General features: G+C 44.2%; 1 protein-coding gene across 1 annotated transcript in view; it reads right to left on the bottom strand.

Annotated features, from left to right (window-relative positions):
- Positions 1–2,153: 2,153 nt before the first annotated feature.
- LOC141100190 (uncharacterized) overlaps positions 2,154–26,005 on the bottom strand; it is a 46,780-nt gene continuing 22,928 nt past the window's right edge. Inside the window, exons 3-8 of the mRNA XM_073588502.1 lie at positions 17,505–17,696; positions 16,985–17,108; positions 16,482–16,594; positions 16,309–16,389; positions 16,068–16,182; positions 2,154–3,352 (exon numbers count right to left, since the gene is read on the bottom strand). Coding sequence (XP_073444603.1) covers positions 2,352–3,352; positions 16,068–16,182; positions 16,309–16,389; positions 16,482–16,594; positions 16,985–17,108; positions 17,505–17,696 — 1,626 coding nt within the window. The 3' untranslated portion in view covers positions 2,154–2,351. The remainder of the gene's footprint in view (positions 3,353–16,067; positions 16,183–16,308; positions 16,390–16,481; positions 16,595–16,984; positions 17,109–17,504; positions 17,697–26,005) is intronic.

Genomic DNA, 26,005 nt, shown 5'->3' with positions numbered 1-26,005 from the left:
CAACTTTTAGGTGCCAATGTCAAGATTTGGACCTTTTCTGCCCGACTGGACACCTGCAGCTTTTGCTTCAAATCTGCCAAAAGGTGATTGTAATCCAGGCACATTTTGCACTGTGCTGTTTTTGTTTGCTCAATGTCTTTCGGCTCAAGCCCTCCAATTGAAGCAATCTTGCTAGAAAATGCATTTTGTACCTGGCTTATCTTTCTCCTTGCATATCCAAGCGAATCCCGCTGGCTTACCCGAGGATATTTCGGGGGAGAGATGCCAATGGATGTTAAGCTTGAATTTAGACTTTCAGGAGAACATTCCATTCCATCTGGATCTGATTCAGAGGAAACTGGATCAGTTGATTTTTTCCTGTTAGCAAATTCTTTTCGACCTGATGCACACATCTTCTGGCCAGACTTCACATCATTCTTTGTAAATTCGTTCAACTGGTCAGCTGCTAACAAATTGATAGCTCGCAAATTCTTTTTGGTGTTATGACCTTTCTTCCCAAAAGGATTGCAGCACAATTTTTGCAAATGCTCATATTTGGTCAAGAATGAAGCTTCATGGTTGTAAACAGATTTGTGAATGTTCGTCAAAATTTAGTCCCACTCGTCGACGCAGCAATTTCTGTTCATCCAATCCAAAGCTTGTAAACAATTTCAATTCATCCTTGCTATGGGTGAATGTCTTAAGGTGGCACTTCGAATTGTTCGCAAGGCCGATAGAGCACTGGGCTGATTCTTCATCAATTTCATTCTCCATCGCTAAAAAATAAATAATATATGCATTAAAATGTAACAATAGTCAATAACTTTTCATAAATAAAAAGGTTTATAGGTTTTTGATAATAGACATTGCTAGCAACAATACAACTCTGTAACATGTGATAAGAATCTGAAAATCAAACACAAAATCAATGCATTACGCGCATAAATAACACCATGTTCAGTGGCATTTTTCTTTTCCTAAACTGAGAGACTCCAAAAAAAAAAAAACAATGATCCATGTAGAGAAAAATGTGCTCTTTATAATGATATCAGAATTAATATATTTTAGGGGTACCATTTTTGAGAAATTTGACCTAAAAATAGGTAAAATTCGGATTTTTAAAGTTTTTCATCGTATGTGGGTGTGAATATTTCCACAAATACATATGCTTTGACCGTGATATTGCAGCAATGCAAAGTCATGTAGATGTTTGGTGTACAGGGCAAAGCACCAGTTACTATTGGTTTTTGGTCTTGAGTTATATATGGGCAAAGTTTGGCATAAATTTTATGCAACGCGTTTTACAAGCTACTTTGACACAAAATTGCGGCCGAAATATTGTTTTGTCATAGCCGGTAATAATTTTATCGTGTTTAGCAGCAAAAGTTGAGCTAGTATGCCAAATTTCAGCCAGTATAGAACTCTAATGGCTATGTGCCAAAGTTTGCAAAATCCTCTTAGCTGAAGCCGCAGGCATGGTGGAACCTCCAGTGAAAGGTCAACAGTGCCCACTGTATTTGAGATCTGGCCCTAAAAATTTACAGAACCTCTTTTCAAACATACATGTACATCCTTATAAATTTTCAGCAAAATCGGAGAAGGTCGAGTGGGGACCACTGGTCCACTTGACATGGAATGACCCGAAAGTAGGTTTTTTTTCTGGCAAAGCAAGCAGATATTTTTTTCCCCAGACATGTCTACAGATCAGACACTACATACCTGCATATGACCTATAAATACTTGCTTTAGGGCATGGTTTCAACCCTATGTATTACACTAGATTATATACCTTGACTTCTGGATGCACAAAATTTGAAGAAATCCTCAAATGTTATCTCACAAATAAATATTTTTCATTTATGTTATGAAATGTTATGGAATTTATATAGCATGTAAATATTCTCCAAGCCTTAAATGTTCTCTACCTAATATAGCATACTACAAGACGAGGAATGGCATAATGTGCCTGCTGATACTGTTCTCTACAGTCAGGAAAATGCCAAATTAAGTCATTTAACAGACAATGGATACACAGCCCAAAACCCACAGCTGCCACACCTCTGGTAACCAATGTGGAGAGTACAAATGGGACAAGGAGGCTTGCAAAGGACTTAAAACAAGCCTTAGTAAACTTAATGTTAGTGTAGATCCTGCTAAAGACTAGGAAGACAGTATTCATTCTAGGAAAAGTTGATTTAAATAATAAAAAAGACTGAAAAAAAAGGAAAAATACATACATAGGGTACCCTTATATATCACCCTGGATTATAAAGGCGGCTTTGACCTGGAAATGCATAAATACAGTGTTTGTGTTCCGAATTTAATGTCATAAGTTTTTCTGATAAATTATGTCTATCCTTTAAAATTTTCTTCTATTTAATATGAATTTTCTGATGTTGAACAAGGCCGGGTTTCTGCGTAAAGCATTTCCCACACTCGGAACATGAATAAGGTTTCTCGCCTGTGTGAATTCGCTCATGCTGAATCAGTTTTGATTTGCGTATAAACCCTTTTCCACACTTGATGCACGAATATGGCTTCTCCCCAGTGTGAATTTTCTGATGCTCTACCACATCATATTTCTGGGTGAAGCATTTCCCACACTCGGAACATGGAAAGGGCTTCTCCCCAGTGTGAACTCTCTGATGTTTACCAAGTGTAGTTTTCAAAGCAAAACATTTCCCGCACTCAGTACATGAAAATGGCTTTTCGCCTGTGTGAACTCTTTCGTGGCGCGCAAGCTTTGATTTTCGCGTAAATCGTAATCCACACTTAGAGCATGGAAACGGCTTCTCCCCTGTATGGATTTTCTGATGTTCAAGAAAACTATATTTCTGAGTGAAACTTTTTCCACACTCAGGACATGAGAAAGGCTTTTCTCCTGTATGAGTTCTTTCATGGCGATCTAGAGTCCATCGGTCCTTAAATCGTTTACCACATACTGAGCAAGAAAACCGTTTCTTCACACCTGTATGACTTCTCTGGTGTTTGAAATAATGAGATTTTTGCTTAAAACATTTCCCACAATCAGAACAAGAAAATGGTTTTTCCCCAGCATGCAATCTCTCATGTTCAATCAGATTGGCTTTATACACAAAGTTCCTCCCACATTGGCTGCAAGTGTGCAGCTTCTCCCCTGTGTGAATTCGCTGATGTATCAGGAGACTTCCTTTTTTATAATAACATTTTCCACAATCTAAACATGGATATACTTTCCTCTCTATGTAATCTTCATTCTGTGTATCAGTATATAAATTATCTAAAGAATTTTCCCAAGCATTTGAAGAAACAGGAAATACAGGGAACATATTTAGAGCACTGGAATTCTCTTCTGCAGAATCCTGAATGAGGTCATTGGCTTCCATTTTAAAATCTGTTGATAAAAAAAAAGATATGTGTTGGAGATGTTCACACTGTTCAATAATTAAAAAAATAAAGAAGCACTCCTCCCATCAAAGTTTTCATCCTCTTAATATATTACAATCTTCATATTATATAGTACTGTGTACTTTCAATTGCTCATTTTGTCCTTCTAACGTGCTAATTCTTCTCTTTTCCATTAGGTCTATGACATCATGTGATTAAAAACTGACAAGCTGAATTCTTCTAAGCTCTATGTAGAAACAGCAGGTCAATTTTCCCTTATTAGTCATGTTTCTCTGCAAGAGTCCTAGGCAGGGGGAGGAGCGGAGCAGTTAGGTCAGGAGATGAAGAGGGGAATGTTTTTTTGCAGGGAAAATAAACTTTCTGTTTCTACATAGAGCAGAGAAAATGGAAGAATTTACTGGGTAGAAAGGCAAAATAAGCAATTGTAAGTACATAGTGCTATATAATATGATGATTGAGAAGTAAATTGGTCCAGGAGGCTGCCAATAGGCTTACAGCAACATTGAGAAAAAACATCCCGGCTCAGCTATGTTTTGCAAAAGACTACATCAAGTCTGCCAAAAGCATATGGGAAAAACGTGTTATAGTCTCATCAGACTAAGGTTGAATCTAGCCAAAATTGCAAAAAGTATGTTTGGTGTAAAATCAACACTAATCATCACCAAAATAACACCATACCCACAGTAAAGCATATTGGAGGCAGCATTATGCTTTGGAACTATTTTTCAGAAGATAAAATTGAGGTTTTAGTCAAGTTTTATGGAATTAGTTCCAAATATCAATTTTGCAACAAAACTGTCAGACTTTTGCTAAAAAGCTGACGATGAGGGAGATGTTGGAGATTCCTCTCCTATACTTTTGGCTATAGCTAAAGTGTTGTATCATACTAGGAAAACCATTGTAAAACATTGGCTGGATAGAGGCCCCCTTGAAAGAAGAAGTTATTCGGTGCATAAATAATATAATTCTTAATGGAGAAAAAGGTGTACGGTTAGGTCCATATATATTTGGACAGAGACAACATTTTTCTAATTTTGGTTCTAGACATTACCACAATGAATTTTAAACAAAACAATTCAGATGCAGTTGAAGTGCAGACTTTCAGCTTTCATTTGAGGGTATCCACATTAAAATTGGATGAAGGGTTTAGGAGTTTCAGCTCCTTAACATGTGCCACCCTGTTCTTAAAGGGACCAAAAGTAATTGGACAATTGACGCCAAGGCTATTTCATGGACAGGTGTGGGCAATCCCTTCATTATGTCATTCTCAAGCAGATAAAAGGCCTGGAGTTGATTTGAGGTGTGGTGCTTGCATTTGGAAGGTTTTGCTGTGAAGGAAACATGTGGTCAAAGGAGCTCTCCATGCAGGTGAAACAAGCCATCCTTAAGCTGCAAAAACAGAAAAAACCCATCTGAGAAATTGCTACAACATTAGGAGTGGCAAAATCTACAGTTTGGTACATCCTGAGAAAGAAAGAAAGCACAGGTGAACTCATCAATGCAAAAAGACCTGGGCACCCACGGAAGACAACAGTGGTGGATGATCGCAGAATAATCTTCACCATGGAGATTATTCTGCGATCATCCACCACTGTTGTCTTCCGTGGGTGCCCAGGTCTTTTTGCATTGATGAGTTCAACAGCCAACCAGGTGAACAACACTCTCCAGGAGGTAGGCGTATCAATATCCAAATCTACCATGAAGAGAAGACTGCATGAAAGTAAATACAGAGGGTTCATTGCACGGTGCAAGCCACTCATACGCATCAAGAATAAAAAGGCTAGACTGGACTTTGCTAAAAAACATCTAAAAAAGCCAGCACAGTTCTGGAAGAACATTCTTTGGACAGATGAAACCAACATCAACCTCTACCAGAATGATGGAAAGAGAAAAGTATGGCGAACACGTGGTACAGCTCATGATCCAAAGCATACCACATCATATGTAAAACACGGCGGAGGCAGTGTGATGGCTTGGGCATGCATGGCTGCCAGTGGCACTGGGTCACTAGTGTTTATTGATGATGTGACACAGGACAGAAGCGGCCGAATGAATTCTGAGGTATTCAGAGCCATACTGTGTGCTCAGATCCAGCCAAATGCAGCCAAACTGATTGGTCGTTGTTTCATACTACAGATGGACAATGACCCAAAACATAATGCCAAAGCAACCCAGGAGTTTATTAAAGCAAAGAAGTGGAATATTCTTGAATGGCCAAGTCAGTCACCTGATCTCAACCCAATTGAGCATGCATTTCACTTGTTAAAGACTAAACTTCAGACAGAAAGGCCCACAAACAAACAGCAACTGAAAACCACCGCAGTGAAGGCCTGGCAGAGCATCAAAAAGGAGGAAACACAGCGTCTGGTGATGTCCATGAGTTCAAGACTTCAGGCAGTCATTGCCAACAAAGGGTTTTCAACCAAGTACTAGAAATGAACATTTTATTTACAATTATTTAATCTGTCCAATTACTTTTGGTCCCTTTAAAAACAGGGTGGCACATGTTAAGGAGCTGAAATTCCTAAACCCTTCATGCAATTTTAATGTGGATACCCTCAAATGAAAGCTGAAAGTCTGAACTTCAACTGCATCTGAATTGTTTTGTGTAAAATTCATTGTGGTGATGTCTAGAACCAAAATTAGAAAAATGTTGTCTCTGTCCAAATATATATGGACCTAACTGTATATTAAAAAGGGGAGCAATTGGCAAATTTGGAAAAGAATGGGGTGATTTTATAAGACGTAATTCAGTAGTCTCAGAGGAGATGTAATATTTAATAAGCTAATGTTGGGAAGATGAGGGTATTTTGGATAATGTATTATAGTTTGGATTCACAGTTGGGATTTGTCTATAAAAAACTTTTCATGAATCTAGGTGCGGGGGGTTGGTGTTAATGGGGTGGGGATTCAGTTTCATTAGCAGTGGTTATGTACATCAATATTGCTTTAGTGATCAAGGACTATATTACTAATGTAACTTTTGCACTCTTATGAAGTTTGTATTGTCAGTTTGCGTGATTTAAAAAAAAAAAAAAAAGGCTGACATTGAAGAGGAGTTTCTCATTTTAGCACAATGACCCTAAGCAAACCTCCAAATCAACAATAGAATTGCTGTGCCAGAAGATCAAAATTTTGGAACAGCCCAGCCAGAATTGAGAATCTATGGGTCTACCTGAAGAGGGTGCTGTACACAGGCGACACCCTCGCAATCTGACAAATATGGAGCGCTGCTGCAAGAAGGAGGAGTGGGCAAAGATTGCCAATTCTAGATGTGCCAAGCTGACAGACTCCTATCCATAAAGGCTGAACACTGTCAGAAATTCAACAAAGTATTAATATAATGGTTCTTTACTTTTCTTTATCCACCTGAAATGATTTCAGTGTATTTGTCAGTTGAATTGTACAGATTACGTGTGACATTAAAGGTGGAAAAAGTTATAAAATGATTCTTCTTAGTATGATCTTTATGCATGACACACAATCCTGGCATTTTAACAGGGTGTGTAGACTTTTTATATTCACTGTGTATTCACTAATATTGCAACAGACCTGAACATCATAAGTCATTATGCAGCTTGGATAAAACAGAACTTATTCCTTTATGTAGATCACACAATGAGCAAGGGGTGAGAAAACAGTGGCCTCAGAGAACACATGGTAGTATGACAAAATAATGTAGTTACAGAACCATTGGTTGACAGGAATAAGATCATTTTACCACCACTGCACATCAAATTAGGTTTAATGAAGCAGTTTGTAAAGGCTCTAAACAAAGAGGGAATATGCTTCGACTACTTCTGCAGAAAAGTTTTTGCTGGTCCTCAAATCAGAGGGCTCATGAAACATCCACACTTTAAAGATTCATTGAACGATGCTGAGGCAGATGCATGGTCTTCTTTCACTATGGTTGCACAGAATTTTCTTGGGAAACATAAAGCAGATAATTACACTGAACTAGTAAAAAGAATGCAGTCTTCTTTCCGTCACCTTGGCTGTGTGATGAGTATCACCATGCATTATCTTCACAGCCACTTGGATTGTTTCCCAGATAACCCTGGTGACCTAAGGATCTCGTCTCCCAAGATCTTGGGACGAGATCTGAATCTGAGCAAGCGCCGCCCCCAGGGGACATTTTCCCAGAGGCTACCGCATCGCTGCAATGGAGCTGCGGGGGCCTCCGGGCTCAGACAAAATGCCGGTGGAGCCCAGACGCACAAATAGCCACCACTGCTGCCCCTCAGCACAGAGCCCCCACGTTCCACAGAGGAGCCGCCGCCGCCCCTGAGCACAGAGCCCCCACGTTCCACAAAGAGGAGACGCCGCCGCCGCCCACCAGCACAGAGCCCCCACTTTCCACAAAGAGGAGCCGCCACCGCCAACCCCCAGCACAGAGCTCCCATGTTCCACAAAGAGGAGCCGCCGCCGCCAAAACCCAGCATAGAGCCCTTACGTTCCACAAAGAGCCACCGCCGTACCGCTGCCACAATGAGGTAATAGGGGGCTACGTCACTTACAGCTTCCCTGTGAGACGCCCCCTCCCTTCGTCATCGGGACCACTCCCCCCACCATATGCAGATTGCTCGTCACCTGCCCTTTAAGACGACACCCAGCATATAAGACGACCCCCGACTTTTAAGAAGATTTTCAAGGGTTAAAAGGTCATCTTAGACACTGGAAAATACGGTAATGTAATAGACAAGCCATTATTTCTTATATTTAGGAATATTTAGGGACACTACAGCGACGGAGTCTGTTCCACAGAACTGGCGCATAGCAAATGTGGTACCAATATTCAAAAAGGGCTCTAAAAGTGAACCTGGAAATTATAGGCCAGTAAGTCTAACCTCTGTTGTTGGTAAAATATTTGAAGGGTTTCTGAGGGATGTTATTCTGGATTGTCTCAATGAGAATAAGGGTACCGTTACACTTAGCGATGCACCAGCAATCCCGACAACGATATGGATCGCTGGTGCATCGCTAAGTGGTCGCTAGTGAGCTGCCACACAGGCAGATCTCACCAGTGACATCGCAGGGGTCGGGGGGGTCGCTACTTACCTGTCAGACACGGCGATCCTGACGTCCTCCCGCCCGCGTCCACGCGTCGCTCGTCGGCGCCACAGGAAGCGCCCGACGAGAAATGATCTAGGACGTTCTCGCGCAATCAGCGATAGCCAGCGGGGGAGCCGGTCGGAGGTATCACATGTAGCGATATCGCTAGCAATATCGCTGCTGCGTCACAAATTCAGTGACGTTACAGCGATATTGCTAGCGATCTCACTATGTGTAACGGGCCCTTAACTGTTTAACTCCTTATCAGCATGGGTTTATGAGGAATCGCTCCTGTCAAACCAATCTAATCAGTTTTTATGAAGAGGTAAGCTATAGACTGGACCAAGGTGAGTCATTGGATGTGGTATATCTTGATTTTTCCAAAGCGTTTGATAACATGCCACATATGAGGTTGGTACACAAAATGAGAATGTTGGGTCTGGGGGAAAATGTGTGTAAATGGGTAAGTAACTGGCTGTTATGCGGGGCTTAGGTCAAAGGAGGCTGACAAACCCGGGCCCCTGCGGAGTCCCTCAAACTAGGGAAAACCCTGTCTGACCCTCAACCCAGGGTTTTTGCTAAAGGTGCAAATGCCTGAGCCTCCAGCCTCTCCTTATCTCCTGCTCAGCCCTAGGCTGAACCCTCCACCCTCCACCCAGTGAGTTGTCAAACCACCAAAGCCCACACAGTAATGACAGACAGGGAGAACTCAAACCACACCGCGCCGCAACCACACAGGACAATACTATAATGTGAACAGGGCAAAACAAAGCACAAATATAGGAAGGCGAAAAGGTAACAACGGATCATACGACACCAGATATGAATTTCTCTCTCCAACACCTCCTCTCCAGACCGGAACCACTTGGCACAAAACACAAGCTATAATCGGTGACGCCCACAGGCCAGCACGACTATTTAAAGACCGTGGGCGTGACCAAACATCCCACCTGATTTCCAGCTAGATTAACCCCAGATAACCTGAGTAAAATCAAGCCGCGCCACTGAGGCTATAGTGGACGGAGATGGAACTACCGCTGCCTGCCGGACGCTGTGGTGTGAACAGCGTCCGACATGACAGTACCCCGTCTTCTACGAGGGACCCCAGGGCCGTCAAGACTCATAGGACCTGGCTTGTGCGGATGACGGCGGTGAAAAGAACTGACCAGCCGATCCGCATGTATGTCCGAGGCTGGTACCCAAGACCTCTCCTCCGGACCATACCCCCGCCAGTGCACCAAATACTGAAGAGTACGGCGCAGTACTCGAGAGTCCACCACCTTGGAGACTTCAAACTCTAAATCGCCATCCACCATGACTGGAGGTGGCATCGGCGTCGTGTCCACAGAGCCTACCACCTTTTTCAATAAAGACCTGTGAAACACGTTGTGTATCTTGTATACCGCAGGAAGCTACAACCGATAAGCAACCGGGTTTATGATGGCAGCAATCTTAAAAGGGCCAATAAACCTTGGACCCAATTTCAATGATGGAATTTTGAGTTTTATGTTTTTAGTAGCTAACCACACCCAATCACCCACACACAGGTCCGGACCTGGCACGCGTCTAGAGTCAGCCACACGTTTGTATCTTGCACTCATGCTCAGCAATCGCTGTTTCACACTCCTCCAGACCGATGATAGTTGAACTCCTAACCGGTCCTCCTCTGGGACGCCCCCAGAGCCCCCCTGACGCAAGGTACAAAATTGAGGATGGTGCCCATAAACACAAAAGAACGGAGACTCTCCCGATGATTCTTGGCGGTGATTATTTAATGCGAACTCGGCCAAGGGAAGGAACGTCGACCACTCCTCTTGGTTGTCAGACACAAAACATCGCAAATACTGCTCCAGATTTTGGTTCATGCGCTCAGTTTGACCATTTGACTGCGGATGAAACGCCGACGAATTAGACAACTTGATCCCCAATCGTGAGCAAAAAGCTTTCCAAAACTTCGCCACAAACTGGGTACCCCTATCAGACACTATGTCCGACGGAACTCCGTGCAGTCTGACCACCTCCTGCACAAAGACCTGAGCCAACGTCTTCGCGTTGGGCAAGGAAGGCAACGACACAAAATGCGCCATCTTCGAAAATCGATCAACCACCACCAGGATGACCGTGTTTCCCGCCGAGGCAGGCAAGTCTGTGATAAAGTCCATGGAGATTTCTGTCCATGGCCTACTAGGTACCCCCAGAGGCTGTAGAGTGCCAGCAGGACGGGTTCTGGGCGACTTGGCCCTGGCGCACGTGATGCAAGCTGTCACGTACGAAACCACGTCCTGCCGGATTTTTGGCCACCAGAAGCGGCGCGATACCAGTTCCAAGGTGCCCCTAACCCCTGGATGACCGGCCAGGACCGAGTCGTGGTGTTCCCCCAACACTTTAAGACGAAGATGAAGGGGTACGAACGACTTATTAGCAGGAAGTCCTGGTGGTACCTCCTCCTGGGCCTCGGCAATCTCCGCCTCTACCTCAGTCGTGAGAGCCGAAACCACTACACCTTCCTGGAGGATGGGTACCGGATCTTCCCGAGGTTCTCCCCCCGGAAAACACCTGGACAAGGCATCCGCCTTGGTGTTTTTCGCCCCAGGACGGTAAGTCACCAGAAAGTTAAAACGTGTAAAAAACAATGCCCAGCGAGCCTGCCTGGGAGACAGACGCTTGGCCGACTCCAGATAGAGCAGGTTTTTATGGTCGGTGATGACTGTGACCTGGTGGGCCGCCCCCTCCAAGAAGTGTCGCCATTCCTCAAAAGCCAATTTGATGGCCAACAACTCCCTGTTGCCGATGTCGTAATTCCGTTCGGCCGGCGACAGCTTCTTGGAGAAGTAGGCGAATGGACGCAAATTGCTCAAGGACGAGCCCTGTGACAGTACTGCCCCCACTCCTACCTCAGACGCATCGACCTCCACCGTAAAAGGATTAGATACGTCCGGTTGCACCAGAATGGGGGCTGAAGCAAAACGGTTCTTCAGGAGCTCAAATGCACGCACCGCATCCTCAGACCAGATAGCGAGATTGGTACCTTTTTTCGTCATGTCCGTGAGCGGTTTGGCTATAGTAGAGAAATTCTTAATAAACTTCCTATAATAGTTGGCAAACCCAAGGAACCGCTGGAGCGCTTTTAGATTACCAGGCCGTTCCCATCGCAGCACCGCTTGCACCTTCGCGGCATCCATTTTAAACCCTGCGGCGGACACAATATATCCCAAAAAAGGCAACTCTTGAAAAAAAAACACGCATTTTTCAAGCTTAGCATAGAGCTTATTCTCACGGAGCAGCTGTAACACCTGCCTGACATGCTCTAAATGAGTGTCCTGGTCGCTCGAATAAATAAGGATATCATCCAGGTACACAATCACAAATTTCCCCAGCACATGAGCAAATACATCATTTATGAAATGTTGGAACACAGCAGGCGCGGTTGTCAACCCAAATGGCATAACTAGGCTTTCAAAATGACCCTCAGGGGTATTAAATGCCGTCTTCCACTCATCCCCCTGACGGACCCTTATGAGGTTATATGCCCCCCTGAGGTCAAGTTTGGAAAACCACTTCGCACCAGCCACCTGGTTGAACAAATCAGGGATCAGAGGCATCGGGTAGGGATCACGGACCGTAATCAGGTTTAACTCCCGGAAATCCAGACACGGGCGTAACCCCCCATCTTTTTTCTTAATGAAGAAAAACCCCGCTGCTACAGGTGAGGATGAAGGCCGGATGTGCCCTTTACTTAAACTCTCCGCAATGTAGTCCTTAAGAGCTTGTCTCTCCGGACCAGAAATACTAAACATCCTCGCCTTTGGCAATTTAGCCCCGGGTTTTAACCTAATTTGACAGTCATAGGCTCGATGTGGAGGTAGTTCTGAGCTACCCTTATCAGAGAATACGTCCGCAAAATCCAGCAATGCCTCCGGAAGGCTGGACTTCACGGCGGACACACATGTGGCCAAGCAATTTTCCTGGCAGAAACTGCTCCACTGGACTATGTCCTGGGTTCTCCAGTCAATCACCGGGTTGTGCTTAGACAACCATGGAAAACCCAGGACTATTTGTGCTGGGAGATTATTGAGTACCTTACATGTAACCCACTCAGAATGTAGGACCCCAATGTGGAGTTTAACCTCAGCTACAAACTCAGTAATCTCCCCCTGTGGGAGGGGAGCGGCATTAATGGTAACCACGCGAATAGGATGAGGGAGTTTTTCGATCTTGAAACCTGCCATGCGTGCAAACTCCTCATCCATGAGATTGGTGGCTGAACCGCTATCCACAAACACTGATATTGGTAGCTCTCTGCCCGCAATAATAACCCTGGCAGGGAGCATACATTGAGATACCATCATGAAGGATATGCATACGCTCAGTTGGGCCTCCTCCATACCCTCTGAGCTTACCAGTTTTCCGCCGGTGCGACTTTCTTTGGTAGCACAGGACAAGCATTTACATAATGATCTCTTTTACCACAGTAAAAACATGCTCCATGCTTCCTGAACCCAGGAACGCGACGCTGCACATGTGATACCCCAGCGATTTGCATAGGTTCCGTGGGCTCATCTGCAGCAACCACACTGGCACCCCTGCTTTCCCCCAGAGGCAGCGTCTCCTGCGCCCCTTGACGCAAACGGCGATCAATACGAATAACCAAACTCATGGCAGATTCTAACGATGCAGGAGTCTCATACATCAGGAGGGCCTTTGGGTATTTTCTATCATATAGACCCCTCAAAGTGGCTTCAAATGTGATGTGGTCCCTAAATATAAAATGGTGTTGTAAAAATGAGAAATCGTTGGTCAACTTTTAACCCTTATAACTTCCTAACAAAAAAAAATTTTGGTTCCAAAATTGTGCTGATGTAAAGTAAACATGTGGGAAATGCTAGTTATCAAGTTTTTTGGGTGCCATATCTCTGTGATTTAAGGGCATAAAAATTCAAAGTTGGAAAATTGCGAAATTTTCTAAATTTTCGCCAAATTTCCGTTTTTCTCACAAATAAACGCAAGTTATCTGAATGAAATTTTACCACTAACATGAAGTACAATATGTCACGAGAAAACAATGTCAGAATCACCGGGATCCATGGAAGCATTCCAGAGTTATGACCTCATAAAGGTACAGTGGTCAGAATTGTAAAAATTGGCCCGGTCATGAACGTGCAAACCACCCTTGGGGGTGAAGGGGTTAAGATACAACACTAAACGTAGAAATCTTGCAATGGGGGCTTTTTTAGACTAATTGCCTTTTGTTTCAGGAAACAACACATGCACATAGCCACAATGGTAAAACCCCCGACTCTATTTATTGTATTGACGTGTTTAATGAGCCTGTACAAAAGTCACTGTGAAGGGAGGTGGAGCAGGGTCAGGTGTGACAACACTTATTGTGAATAGTGGATAATGTGTTATTAGCTTTGAATAGTGGTGCTACCTGCCATTGTAATCCTGCCTGTTAAGAAAACTCCTGTAAACTCCTACCAAATGGACATATGACTCTAACAAAGCCCCAGGGACCAGTGTGAAAATAGAAAAATTTCTATTTTTGTTTAAATTAAGATCATGATCCAAAAAAGCAAAAACCCAAACATTGCCTTTTTTAAATATATGTAACACAAGAACCTGATTTAAACAATAGGTCATTTTCTGATGATAGCTTCCCTTTAGGCAAGACTGATTACAGTCATGGCCAAAAGTTTTGAGAATGACACAAATATTAATTTTTACAAAGTCTACTGCTTCATTTTTTCTAATGGCAATTTGCATATACTCCAGAATGTTATAAAGAGTGATCAGCTTAACAGCAATTACTTGCAAAGTCAATATTTGCCTAGAAAATGAACTTTATCCCCCAAAACACATTTCAACATCATTGCAGCCCTGCCTTAAAAGGACCAGCTAACATCGTTTCAGTGATTGCTCCATTAACACAGGTGTGGGTGTTGATGAGGACAGGGCTGGAGATCAATCTGTCATGATTAAGTAAGAATGACACCACTGGACACTTTAAAAGGAGCCTGGTGCTTGGCATCATTGTTTCTCTTCTGTTAACCATGGTTATCTCTAAAGAAACACGTGCAGTCATCATTGCACTGCACAAAAATGGCCTAACAGGGAAGAGTATCGCAGCTAGAAAGATTGCACCTCAGTCAACAATCTATCGCATCATCAAGAACTTCAAGGAGAGAGGTTCCCTTGTTGCCAAAAAGGCTCCAGGGCGCCCAAGAAAGACCAGCAAGCGCCAGGACCGTCTCTTAAAAGTGTTTCTGCTGCGGGATCGGGCTACCAGCAGTGCAAAGCTTGCTCAGGAATGGCAGCAGGCAGGTGTGAGTGCATCTGCACGCGCTGTGAGGCGGAGACTCTTGGAGCAAGGCCTGGTCTCAAGGAGGGAAGCAAAGAAGCCACTTCTCTCCAGGAAAAACATCATGGACAGACTGATATTCTGCAAGAGGTACAGGGAGTGGACTGCTGAGGACTTGGGTAAAGTCATTTTCTCTGATGAATCCCCTTTTCGATTGTTTGGGACATCTGGAAAACGGCTTATTCGGAGAAGACCAGGTGAGCGCAACCACCAGTCTTGTCTCATGCCAACTGTCAAGCATCCTGAAACCATTCATGTGTGGGGTTGCTTCTCAGCCAAGTGAATGGGCTCTCTCTCAGTCTTGCCTAAAAACACAGCCATGAATAAAGAATGGTACCAGAATGTCCTCCAAGAGCAACTTCTCCCAACCGTCCAAGAGCAATTTGGCGATCAACAATGCCTTTTTCAACATGATAGAGCACCTTGCCATAAAGCAAAGGTGATAACTAAATGGCTCAGGGAACAAAACAGAGATTTTGGGACCATGGCCTGGAAACTCCCCAGATCTTAATCCCATTGAGAACTTGTGGTCAATCATCAAGAGACGGGTGGACAAACAAAAACCTTCAAATTCAGACAAAATAAAAGCATTGATTTTGCAAGAATGGACTGCTATCAGTCAGGATTTGATCCAGAAGTTGATTGAGAGCATGCCAGGGAGAATTGCTGAGGTCCTGAAGAAGAAGGGTCAACACTGCAAATATTGACTTGCTGCATTAACTCATTCTAACTGTCAATATAACCTTTTGCTACTCATAATATGATTGCAAATATATTTCTGTATGTGATAAAAACATCTGACAAACACACATAAAAACCAGAGGCCAGCAGATCATGTGAAAATATAATATTTGTGTCATTCTCTAAACTTTTGGCCATGACTGTATAGCTTTATTGCTAAGCACAAGAGTTCAGAAGGGAGGAGGAGCAGAAGTGGCTCATAAGTGTAGGAAAAGACCTATTGATCTATACAAAGTATGTTGAGGCATCCATTTTAGGAACTTTGGGTATTTCTATCAATTGAACTAAATGTTGGTTATTGAAATGAATGGCCAGCCTCTCCAGAACAGGAGAATTATTTAGGAGCTAACTCTTGTAGCTCATACAAGACAATCCAAGGGGCCACTGCTCTCGATGATATTCTATAACAATTATACACCCCAATATGGCATTTGTATATGGATTGATAATTAAGGTATACTGTACAAACAAAAGCTGGTGGAACATAAGCGGAGATAAAGTAAGAGATGGCTGTTCAGACTTACTGTAATTAGGAGAATATGTAACTCACCTGGGTCAATGTCAACAGGAATTTCCTCTTCTTTTATTTGGCCAAGTTTCAGATACATCTCCTCCACTTGTTCTTCATCAACAACTTCAACTTTAACATGAACCATATTTTCTAGCTAAATATGCAAGAAAGAAAAAAACAGAAACACTGGTTTCCATATTTGAATACAAGAAAAACGGATATAAAATGTAAAACGCTAAAAATGGAGTATATAATGTAAGCTTCCTGCCATTTCATCTACCTGATGATCCTGTGAGTCACTGTCATCTTGTAGGTCACTGTCATCCTGTAGGTCACTGTCATCATCCTCTTCTAGAATATCCTGGGAACACAGAAGGATAAAGACTAAATCATTAATTAAAAAAAAAAGCTTCAGTCTATTGGCTCTGTGTTAATGATATTATTTAGTGAGACCTTGGCGTCATCTACTTGAAGATCCTGAGGAACAGAGTGATTTTGCTGCAAACAATCGTGGAAATTCAGAGGACTAGGGCATTCCTCTGGAAAAGTTATCTCACTGGAGCTATCTGTAGGAAACACAAACACAGTGAGCGAATACATTGTGGTTTACTACGTTTCTCAATATTGGAAAAGAGAGTGAGACCAATGTGTCCGATGTTGCATCTTAATGGTGAATTTAGCACAAAGCGACAATTCTTATGGATGGTTAAAAATTAAGGTTGAAACATAAATGTATTTGTTCCCGACCTCCTTTTAAGTTTTAGTGTTGATACACCATTTAAAAATCCATGTAAGACTTTATTAAAATTGGTGCATGCATTTACGAAAAAGAAATGTTGCAAATTGTGCAAAAGTTTGTGCGCAACCGCAATGATAACCATCTCGTATTTTTTCTATGAAATGATCAAATGATGAATTACATCAATTTCTCCTTTACCATTATCGTCTCCTCTTACCTGGAGATGTTGGGGACTGGTTGTCCTCCATCATGACGTCCTTGTACAAAACCTTGTGTCCTTCTAAATACTCCCACTCCTCCATGGAGAAATGGACAGTGACATCCTGACACCTTATAGGAACCTGACACACAATGATACAGTCATCATCCAGCCACTATGGGACCAATTCATCAAGGCTTTTACACTACAAAATGGCACAAAAGCTTTGAAAAGTAGCAATTTTTGGAGCAAAACTGCCCAGCACTTTAAATCAGCTCTGCTCAAATTGGTGGAGCTTGGGATGAGTCGCGGAGGGATGGGCTATGGTCATGTCCGTCCGATTCATGAAAATTGGTGGACATTTTTTACGCCAGAAAACCAATTGCAGTCCCCAACTGGAGTAGCACTTATGATGCGGAACACGCCACTAAGAAGAGGCCCCCAAGTATGATCTGGTGTGTGCCTCTTAATTCAGCAAATGCGCTACCTCAATCTTCATTAATCAGCCCCTTATTCCAGTATTCCCAGCAGCGCTCACCTCTCCAGTCAGAAGTTCAATGATCTTGTTGGTGAGGTCCAGGATCTTCTGGTCACTGTATTTCTCTGGTAACATGGAGTGAGGTGGAGTCTCCATGATGGGGCTCTGAGTCCTACTCCGTCCTTCTGAGACAACACGATTGCTGTTTGGGGTAACGTTCTCTCCGGATTTCTTCCTCACTACTGTACAACTCTGTGCATGGAGGTAGATTCTGATTAATTAATATCATCTACACTGCCAAAACCCTTGACAGCTCCAGCTACGTATGTAGTGTTTTAACGGTTTTTTTTTTTGGTTTTTTTTAAATCAAAGTTTTATTGAGGTAAAAACATAATAAAGGGGAGTACCAGATCACACGAGTACAGTGGTATTTACAAAAAGTAAAATTCATTTATACTAGCAAACAGCATATGAAAAGAAAAACATTTAGTTCAAATTTTGGATATAAATGAAAACAACTCTTTACCCCAATGTGCTTATTCCTACCCTTGCTTGGAATGCAAAGCGATTTGAGTACACAGAAATAAGGACCAATTTATCAGTGCTCAAGAATATAGAAGTTGTCTTTCTGATGGTACAAGGATTATCCGAGAAAAAACAAATTAAAGATCACATTCCTAGCGAGTGCTTCAGATACCACTGTTGGGCATTCAATCCAGTCTCCACACTGCTTTTCCGAATTTGGCTATGGCTCTCCTCTTAATGTGAACCTTTCTCTCCATTAGAAAAGTAGTATGTAGGAACTGGACCACTACCTTTTGTAATGGAGGAGAGGCTCCAATATCTCCTACATACCCTAAAATTCAAAGCAGGGCTGTGGAGTCGATAAGCTAAACCTCCAACTCCTCAATTTCCTGACTCCCGACCCAGTGCACTGCCTCACTACTGAGCATGTACATACCCGACCCCACAGCACTGCCTCGCTACTGAGCATGTACATACTCCGACCCCACAGCACTGCCTCACTACTGAGCATGTACATACCCGACCCCACAGCACTGCCTCACTACTGAGCATGTACATACCCGACCCCACAGCACTGCCTCACTACTGAGCATGTACATACCCTGACCCCACAGCACTGCCTCACTACTGAGCATGTACATACCCCGACCCCACAGCACTGCCTCACTACTGAGCATGTACATACCCTGACCCCACAGCACTGCCTCACTACTGAGCATGTACATACCCCGACTCAAAAGCACTGTCAAACTACTGAGCATGTACATACCCCGACCCCACAGCACTGCCTCACTACTGAGCATGTACATACCCCGACTCAAAAGCACTGTCAAACTACTGAGGATGTACATACCCCGAAACCACAGCACTACCTCACTACTGAGCATGTACATACCCCGACCCCACAGCACTGCTTCACTACTGAGCATGTACATCCCCCGACTCCACAGCACTGCCTCACTACTGAGCATGTACATGCCCCGAACCCACAGCACTGCATCACTACTGAGCATGTACATGCCCCGACTCCACAGCACTGCCTCACTACTGAGCATGTACATACCCCGACCCCACAGCACTGCCTCACTACTGAGCATGTACATCCCCCGACTGCACAGCACTGCCTCACTACTGAGCATGTACATGCCCCGAACCCACAGCACTACCTCACTACTGATCATATACATAACCGGACCCCACAGCACTGCCTTACTTACTGAGCATGTACATACCCCGACTCAAAAGCACTGCCTAACTACTGAGCATGTGCATGCCCTGAAACCACAGCACTACCTCACTACTAAGCATGTACATACCCCGACCCCACAGCACTGCCTCACTACTAAGCATGTACATACACCGACCCCACAGCACTGCATCACTACTGAGCATGTACATGCCCCGACTCCACAGCACTGCCTCACTACTGAGCATGTACATACCCCGACCCCACAGCACTGCCTCACTACTGAGCATGTACATCCCCCGACTCCACAGCACTGCCTCACTACTGAGCATGTACATGCCCCGAACCCACAGCACTACCTCACTACTGATCATATACATAACCGGACCCCACAGCACTGCCTTACTTACTGAGCATGTACATACCCCGACTCAAAAGCACTGCCTAACTACTGAGCATGTGCATGCCCTGAAACCACAGCACTACCTCACTACTAAGCATGTACATACCCCGACCCCACAGCACTGCCTCACTACTAAGCATGTACATACACCGACCCCACAGCACTGCCTCACTCCTGAGCATGTACATACCCCGACTCAAAAGCACTGCCTCACTACTGAGCATGTACATGCCCCAAAACCACAGCATTACCTCACTACTGAGCATGTACATACCCCGACCCCACAGCACTGCCTCACTACTGAGCATGTACATGTCAGGAACCCCGCACTGCACTTGCTCACTGAGCCAGTGCACGTGTCCTGAGTACAAAGACTGTGCACAAAGATACCTGCGGAGCGGGGTCTCAGTGGGTGACGATGCATACTCCAAGCTCACAGGACCTGAAGCATGTGACTGCTGGGGGCGTGGCCTCGGCGCCACAGAGCCAGGAGCTGCAGGGACACTCCTAGAAAGGTAACTACGGGGCAATGTTACCAAGGGGCATAGACAGAGACAGAAACCAGATGAAGTCGGGGTCAAAGCACGAGATAGCAATACATGTTGTGAGTTCATTTTCCCCTTCATTACTGAGGCCCGAGGAACTCCCTCTTCTGGTAAAGAAAGGTAGTGAGCCTGATTATCAAACACCTGAGGATGATGATGATGACTGGCTGAGTGGAGTTACTGACTGGATATAAGGCTGCCGACGCCCTTCTGCCCTGCGGGTGATTTCTCTGTGGGATCCTTGGAGACCAGTCTGAATTCCTGCTCCTCTAAAGCTAAGTTTGCTGCTCGGCCTTTTGCATTGGTGCTTTGACTTTGTTTTGCTTTGTTTTTCTGGATTTCTGCCATTCCCTGCTGGGGTGTGCTAAATGACTTTAGCTCTGTCTTCTGAAAATACCTGAGTGCTGATTTAGTTTTTGAAGCCTAGCTGCTTCAGGGCCTTTTCATATCAGCTTGTTGGCTTATGTCTTTGATAGGGTTTTGGCAGATTGCAGACAGCAGCCTTCCTGTCCTTTCCTATCTAGGTAGTTTTGGGCCCCGTCTTTGCTCAGTCTATCTTTCTGTCTGTGTTAGTGTTTTCATCTTGCTTCACCGTCATTATATGTTGGGGGCTGCCTATTGCTTTGGGGTCTGCTCTGGGGCAGTTTAGATTTCCCCTTTCTTTCTTTAGGCCTATTTAATTCTCCGGCTGTGATCGAGGGGTCTAGGGCATCGTAGGAACCCCCCACGGCTACTGCTAGTTGTGTTGATAGGTTCAGGGGTCTGCAATCTGATAGTTGCCAACTTCTCTGGTTTTCTGGACTTAGCTTGTATTTCTGTTTTTGCCTCCTACGGTGACTCATTCATAACAGAATCACCCGCCATACCGCAGATCCTGGGTACTCAATAGCAGGAAAGAATTGTCAAAAAAAAAAAAAAAAAGTGTGTATATTTTTTCCTCTATATCTCTGAGGCCGTAGGGGGAATTTTTTTTTTTCTCTCAATGGAGATAAAGCAATTGTCTGATCGTGTGGAGCAGCTCGCTGCGGAAGTGCGGGGAATTTCCGCCTACCTTGCTCATTCACATGCTGCTGAACCAAAGATTCCTACACCTGATGTATTTTTTGGGGATCGGTCTAAATTTTTGAATTTCAAAAATAATTGTAAATTATTTTTTGCCTTGAAGCCTAACTCGTCAGGGAGCTCCGCGCAGCAGGTTAAAATTGTCATCTCTTTGCTGCGTGGCGATCCCCAGGATTGGGCGTTTTCTTTGAAACCAGATGATCCTATTCTGACTAATGTGAACGCATTTTTTCAGGCTTTGGGGTTGTTGTATGACGAACCTAATGCCATTGATCAGGCTGAAAAGACCCTGCTGGCATTGAACCAGGGTCGTGATTCTGCAGAATTGTACTGTCAAAAATTCCGAAAGTGGGCAGTACTTACTACCTGGAATGATACCTTGGCTGCCCTCTTTCGGAAGGGGTTGTCAGAAGCCGTAAAAGATACTATGGTGGGATTTCCTGTTCCCTCTGGTCTTGACGATTCTATGTCATTAGCCATTCAGGTTGATCGGCGTTTGCGCGAATGCAAAGCTGCACGAGAGGTGTTGCCACCTGTTGAACAAATGTCTGAACCTATGCAATGTGATAGAGTTTTTTCCAGAGAGCAGCGTCAGGAGTTCAGAAGGCGTAATAAGTTGTGTTTTTTCTGTGGAGATGCCTCGCATATTATCTCTGTCTGTCCTAAACGAGAGAAACGCTTTGCACACACGTTTTCTGTTGGGGGTGTTCAACCTAAGTTTCTTCTGGCTATTACTCTGATCTGCTCCCTGTCCACATTTTCCGCCAAGGCTTTTGTGGATTCGGGAGCAGCCCTAAACCTAATGGACTTGGATTTTGCTAAACGTTGTGGATTTCCGATGACACCTCTGCAGACGCCTATCCCATTGAGGGGGATTGATGCTACTCCTTTGGCTAAAAATAAACCTCAGTTTTGGACCCAGGTGGTAATGCGGGTCGCCCCAGACCATCAAGAAAATTGCAGATTTTTGGTGTTGCATAATCTGCATGATACTATTGTTCTGGGGTTTCCCTGGTTACAAATTCATAATCCAGTTTTGGATTGGAAATCTGTGTCTGTGGTGAGTTGGGGTTGTCGGTGTGAATTTAGTGAGGCTCCGGTGTTTTCCACCTCTCCTCAGTCGCATGATGTTCCTGATTATTTGGCGGACTTTTATGATGTATTTAGTGAGAATGAGTCTGCGTCTCTGCCTCCTCATAGGAGTTATGACTGTGCAATTGAACTGAGCCCGGGGTGTAAATTTCCCAAGGGTCGGCTCTTCAATTTATCTGTACCCGAGCACGAGGCTATGCGATCCTATATTAAGGAGGCGTTGGAGAAGGGTCATATTAGACCATCCTCGTCACCCTTAGGTGACGTTTTTTTTTTTTGTAGCCAAAAAGGATGGATCATTAAGACCTTGTATTGATTATCGTGCCCTCAACAAAATTACTGTTAAATATCAGTATCCGTTACCCCTGATTTCTGGTCAATTCTCCAGAGTTAAAGGTGCTTGCTGGTTTACCAAGCTTGACCTCAGGGGGCGTATAATCTTATTCGCATTAAGCATGGGGATGAATGGAAGACGGCGTTTAATACTCCGGAGGGACATTTTGAGTACCTGGTGATGCCTTTTGGGCTCACTAATGCCCCTTCTGTCTTCCAGTGCTTCATGAACGATATTTTCCGAGATTTTGTCGATAAATTTTTGATTATCTATCTGGATGATATTTTGATCTTCTCCAAGGATTGGGATTCTCATGTGGAACATATTCAGACTGTGTTCTGGATCTTGAGGGAGAATTCCCTGTATGTCAAAGGATCTAAATGCCTTTTTGGAGTACAGAGGATTTCTTTTTTGGGATTTATTTTGTCCCCGTCAACTATTGAAATGGACCCGGCCAAGGTACAGGCCATTTACGATTGGGTTCAGCCCACTTCTTTGAAGGCCCTCCAGAAGTTTTTGGGTTTTGCTAATTTTTATCGGAAATTTATAGCAAAATTTTCTAGTATTGCCAAGCCATTGACTGATTTGACTAAGAAGGGTGCTGATGTGTTAAATTGGTCTCCGGAGGCTGTTTCTTCCTTTCAGGAGCTGAAGCGAAGATTCACCTCCACCCCGGTTTTGCGGCAACCTGATGTATCACTTCCATTCCAGGTAGAGGTGGATGCTTCTGAGATTGGTGCAGGAGCTGTTTTGTCCCAAAAGGATCCTGTAACATCTAAAATGAATCCCTGTGCTTTCTTTTCCCGAAAGTTCTCTCCATCTGAACGTAACTATGATGTGGGGAATAGGGAACTGTTGGCCATGAAATGGGCATTTGAGGAGTGGAGACATTGGTTGGAGGGAGCTAAGCATCAAGTCGTGGTCCTCACTGACCACAAGAATTTGATTTACCTAGAGTCGACTAAGCGCTTGAACCCTAGACAGGCTAGGTGGGCCTTGTTTTTTTACACGTTTTGATTTTGTGGTTTCTTTTCTTCCTGGAACGAAGAATGTCAAGGCAGACGCCCTCTCTAGGAGCTTCTTTGCTGATTCTCCTGTGGTGACCAAGCCTGCTACCATCTTAGGCGAAGGGGTAGTTCTTTCTGCCATCTCGCCCGATTTGAGACATGCTCTGGAAGAGTTCCAGGAGGACAAACCTGAGCATTGTCCCAGTAGAAAGTTGTATGTTCCTGACCAGTGGAAGAAGAGAGTGATGTCTGAAGTTCATTGCTCTGCTTTGGCTGGTCATCCAGGTATTTTTGGTACTAGAGATCTGGTGAGTCGGTTTTTTTGGTGGCCCTCCTTGTCTCGTGATGTCAGGAATTTTGTGCAGTCCTGTGGGACGTGCTCCCGGTCTAAATCGTGTTCTCGCTCTAGTGGGTTGTTGATGCCTTTGCCTGTCCCCAAGAGGCCATGGACCCATATTTCAATGGATTTCATCTCTGATATGCCTGTCTCTCAAAGGATGACTGTTATTTGGGTGATTTGTGATAGCTTCTCTAAGATGGTTCATCTTGTACCACTCCCTAAGTTGCCGTCTTCCTCTGAGTTGGTGCCCCTGTTTTTACAACAGGTGGTTCGTTTGCACGGGATTCCTGAGAACATTGTATCTGACAGAGGAGTCCAGTTTGTGTCTAGATTTTGGAGAACTTTCTGTTCCAGGCTGGGAATTCAGTTGTCCTTCTCCTCTGCTTTTCACCCTCAGACCAATGGGCAGACAGAGAGAACAAACCAGACCTTGGAGTCATATTTGAGATGTTTTATTTCTGCTGATCAGGATGATTGGGTTTCATTTTTGCCCTTGGCCGAATTTGCTTTAAGTAATAGAGCTAGTTCTGCCACTTTGATATCACCTTTTTTTTGTAACTTTGGGTTTCATCCTCGATTTTCTTCAGGGCAGGTGGAGCCCTCTGCCTGCCCAGGTGTTGACACTGTGGTGGAGAGAATGCACCAGATCTGGGACCAAGTGGTGGATAAGTTATCTCTCTCTCCCAGGAAAAGGCCCAGCGGTTTTCCAACCGACATAGGACCATTGGTCCCCAGTTTAAGGTTGGGTGATATGGTGTGGTTATCATCAAAAAAATATTGCTATGAAGGTGGCTTCTCCTAAGTTTAAGCCTAGATTTATTGGACCTTACAAGATTGTGGAGATTATTAATCCGGTCTCTTTTCGTTTGGCTCTTCCTGTCACATTTAAAATCCATAATGTGTTCCATAAATCTTTGTTGAAGAGGTTTGTTGAACCTGTCGTTCCGGGGGTGGCACCTCCAGACCCTGTATTGGTTGAAGGTAACATGGAATATGAGGTAGAGAAAGTACTGGATTCCCGTCTGGCTAGACGGAGACTCCAGTATTTGGTTAAGTGGAAGGGTTATGGTCAGGAGGATAATTCCTGGGTCTCTGCCTCTGATATTCATGCCAAAAGATTGGTGCGTGCCTTTCATCGGGCTCACCCTGATCGCCCTGGTGGCGTAGTTGAGGGTTCGGTGACCCCTCCTCAAGGGGGAGGTACTGTTGTGAGTTCATTTTCCCCTTCATTACTGAGGCCCGAGGAACTCCCTCTTCTGGTAAAGAAAGGTAGTGAGCCTGATTATCAAACACCTGAGGATGATGATGATGACTGGCTGAGTGGAGTTACTGACTGGATATAAGGCTGCCGACGCCCTTCTGCCCTGCGGGAGATTTCTCTGTGGGATCCTTGGAGACCAGTCTGAATTCCTGCTCCTCTAAAGCTAAGTTTGCTGCTCGGCCTTTTGCATTGGTGCTTTGACTTTGTTTTGCTTTGTTTTTCTGGATTTCTGCCATTCCCTGCTGGGGTGTGCTGAATTCCTTTAGCTCTGTCTTCTGAAAATACCTGAGTGCTGATTTAGTTTTTGAAGCCTAGCTGCTTCAGGGCCTTTTTCATATCAGCTTGTTGGCTTATGTCTTTGATAGGGTTTTGGCAGATTGCAGACAGCAGCCTTCCTGTCCTTTCCTATCTAGGTAGTTTTGGGCCCTGTCTTTGCTCAGTCTATCTTTCTGTCTGTGTTAGTGTTTTCATCTTGCTTCACCGTCATTATATGTTGGGGGCTGCCTATTGCTTTGGGGTCTGCTCTGGGGCAGTTTAGATTTCCCCTTTCTTTCTTTAGGCCTATTTAATTCTCCGGCTGTGATCGAGGGGTCTAGGGCATCGTAGGAACCCCCCACGGCTACTGCTAGTTGTGTTGATAGGTTCAGGGGTCTGCAATCTGATAGTTGCCAACTTCTCTGGTTTTCTGGACTTAGCTTGTATTTCTGTTTTTGCCTCCTACGGTGACTCATTCATAACAAATACAGTACCAAAGGGTTAGACAGAATGGATAGTCAGGACGTAGCAATAGATCAGATAACCAGAAT

The sequence above is a fragment of the Dendrobates tinctorius genome, unplaced genomic scaffold (genome assembly GCF_039654945.1).
Source record: "Dendrobates tinctorius isolate UK_male_01 unplaced genomic scaffold, ASM3965494v1 ptg000103l, whole genome shotgun sequence".
NCBI classification, from domain to species: Eukaryota; Metazoa; Chordata; class Amphibia; order Anura; family Dendrobatidae; genus Dendrobates; species Dendrobates tinctorius.
This window is presented reverse-complemented; position numbering and strand designations above follow the sequence as displayed.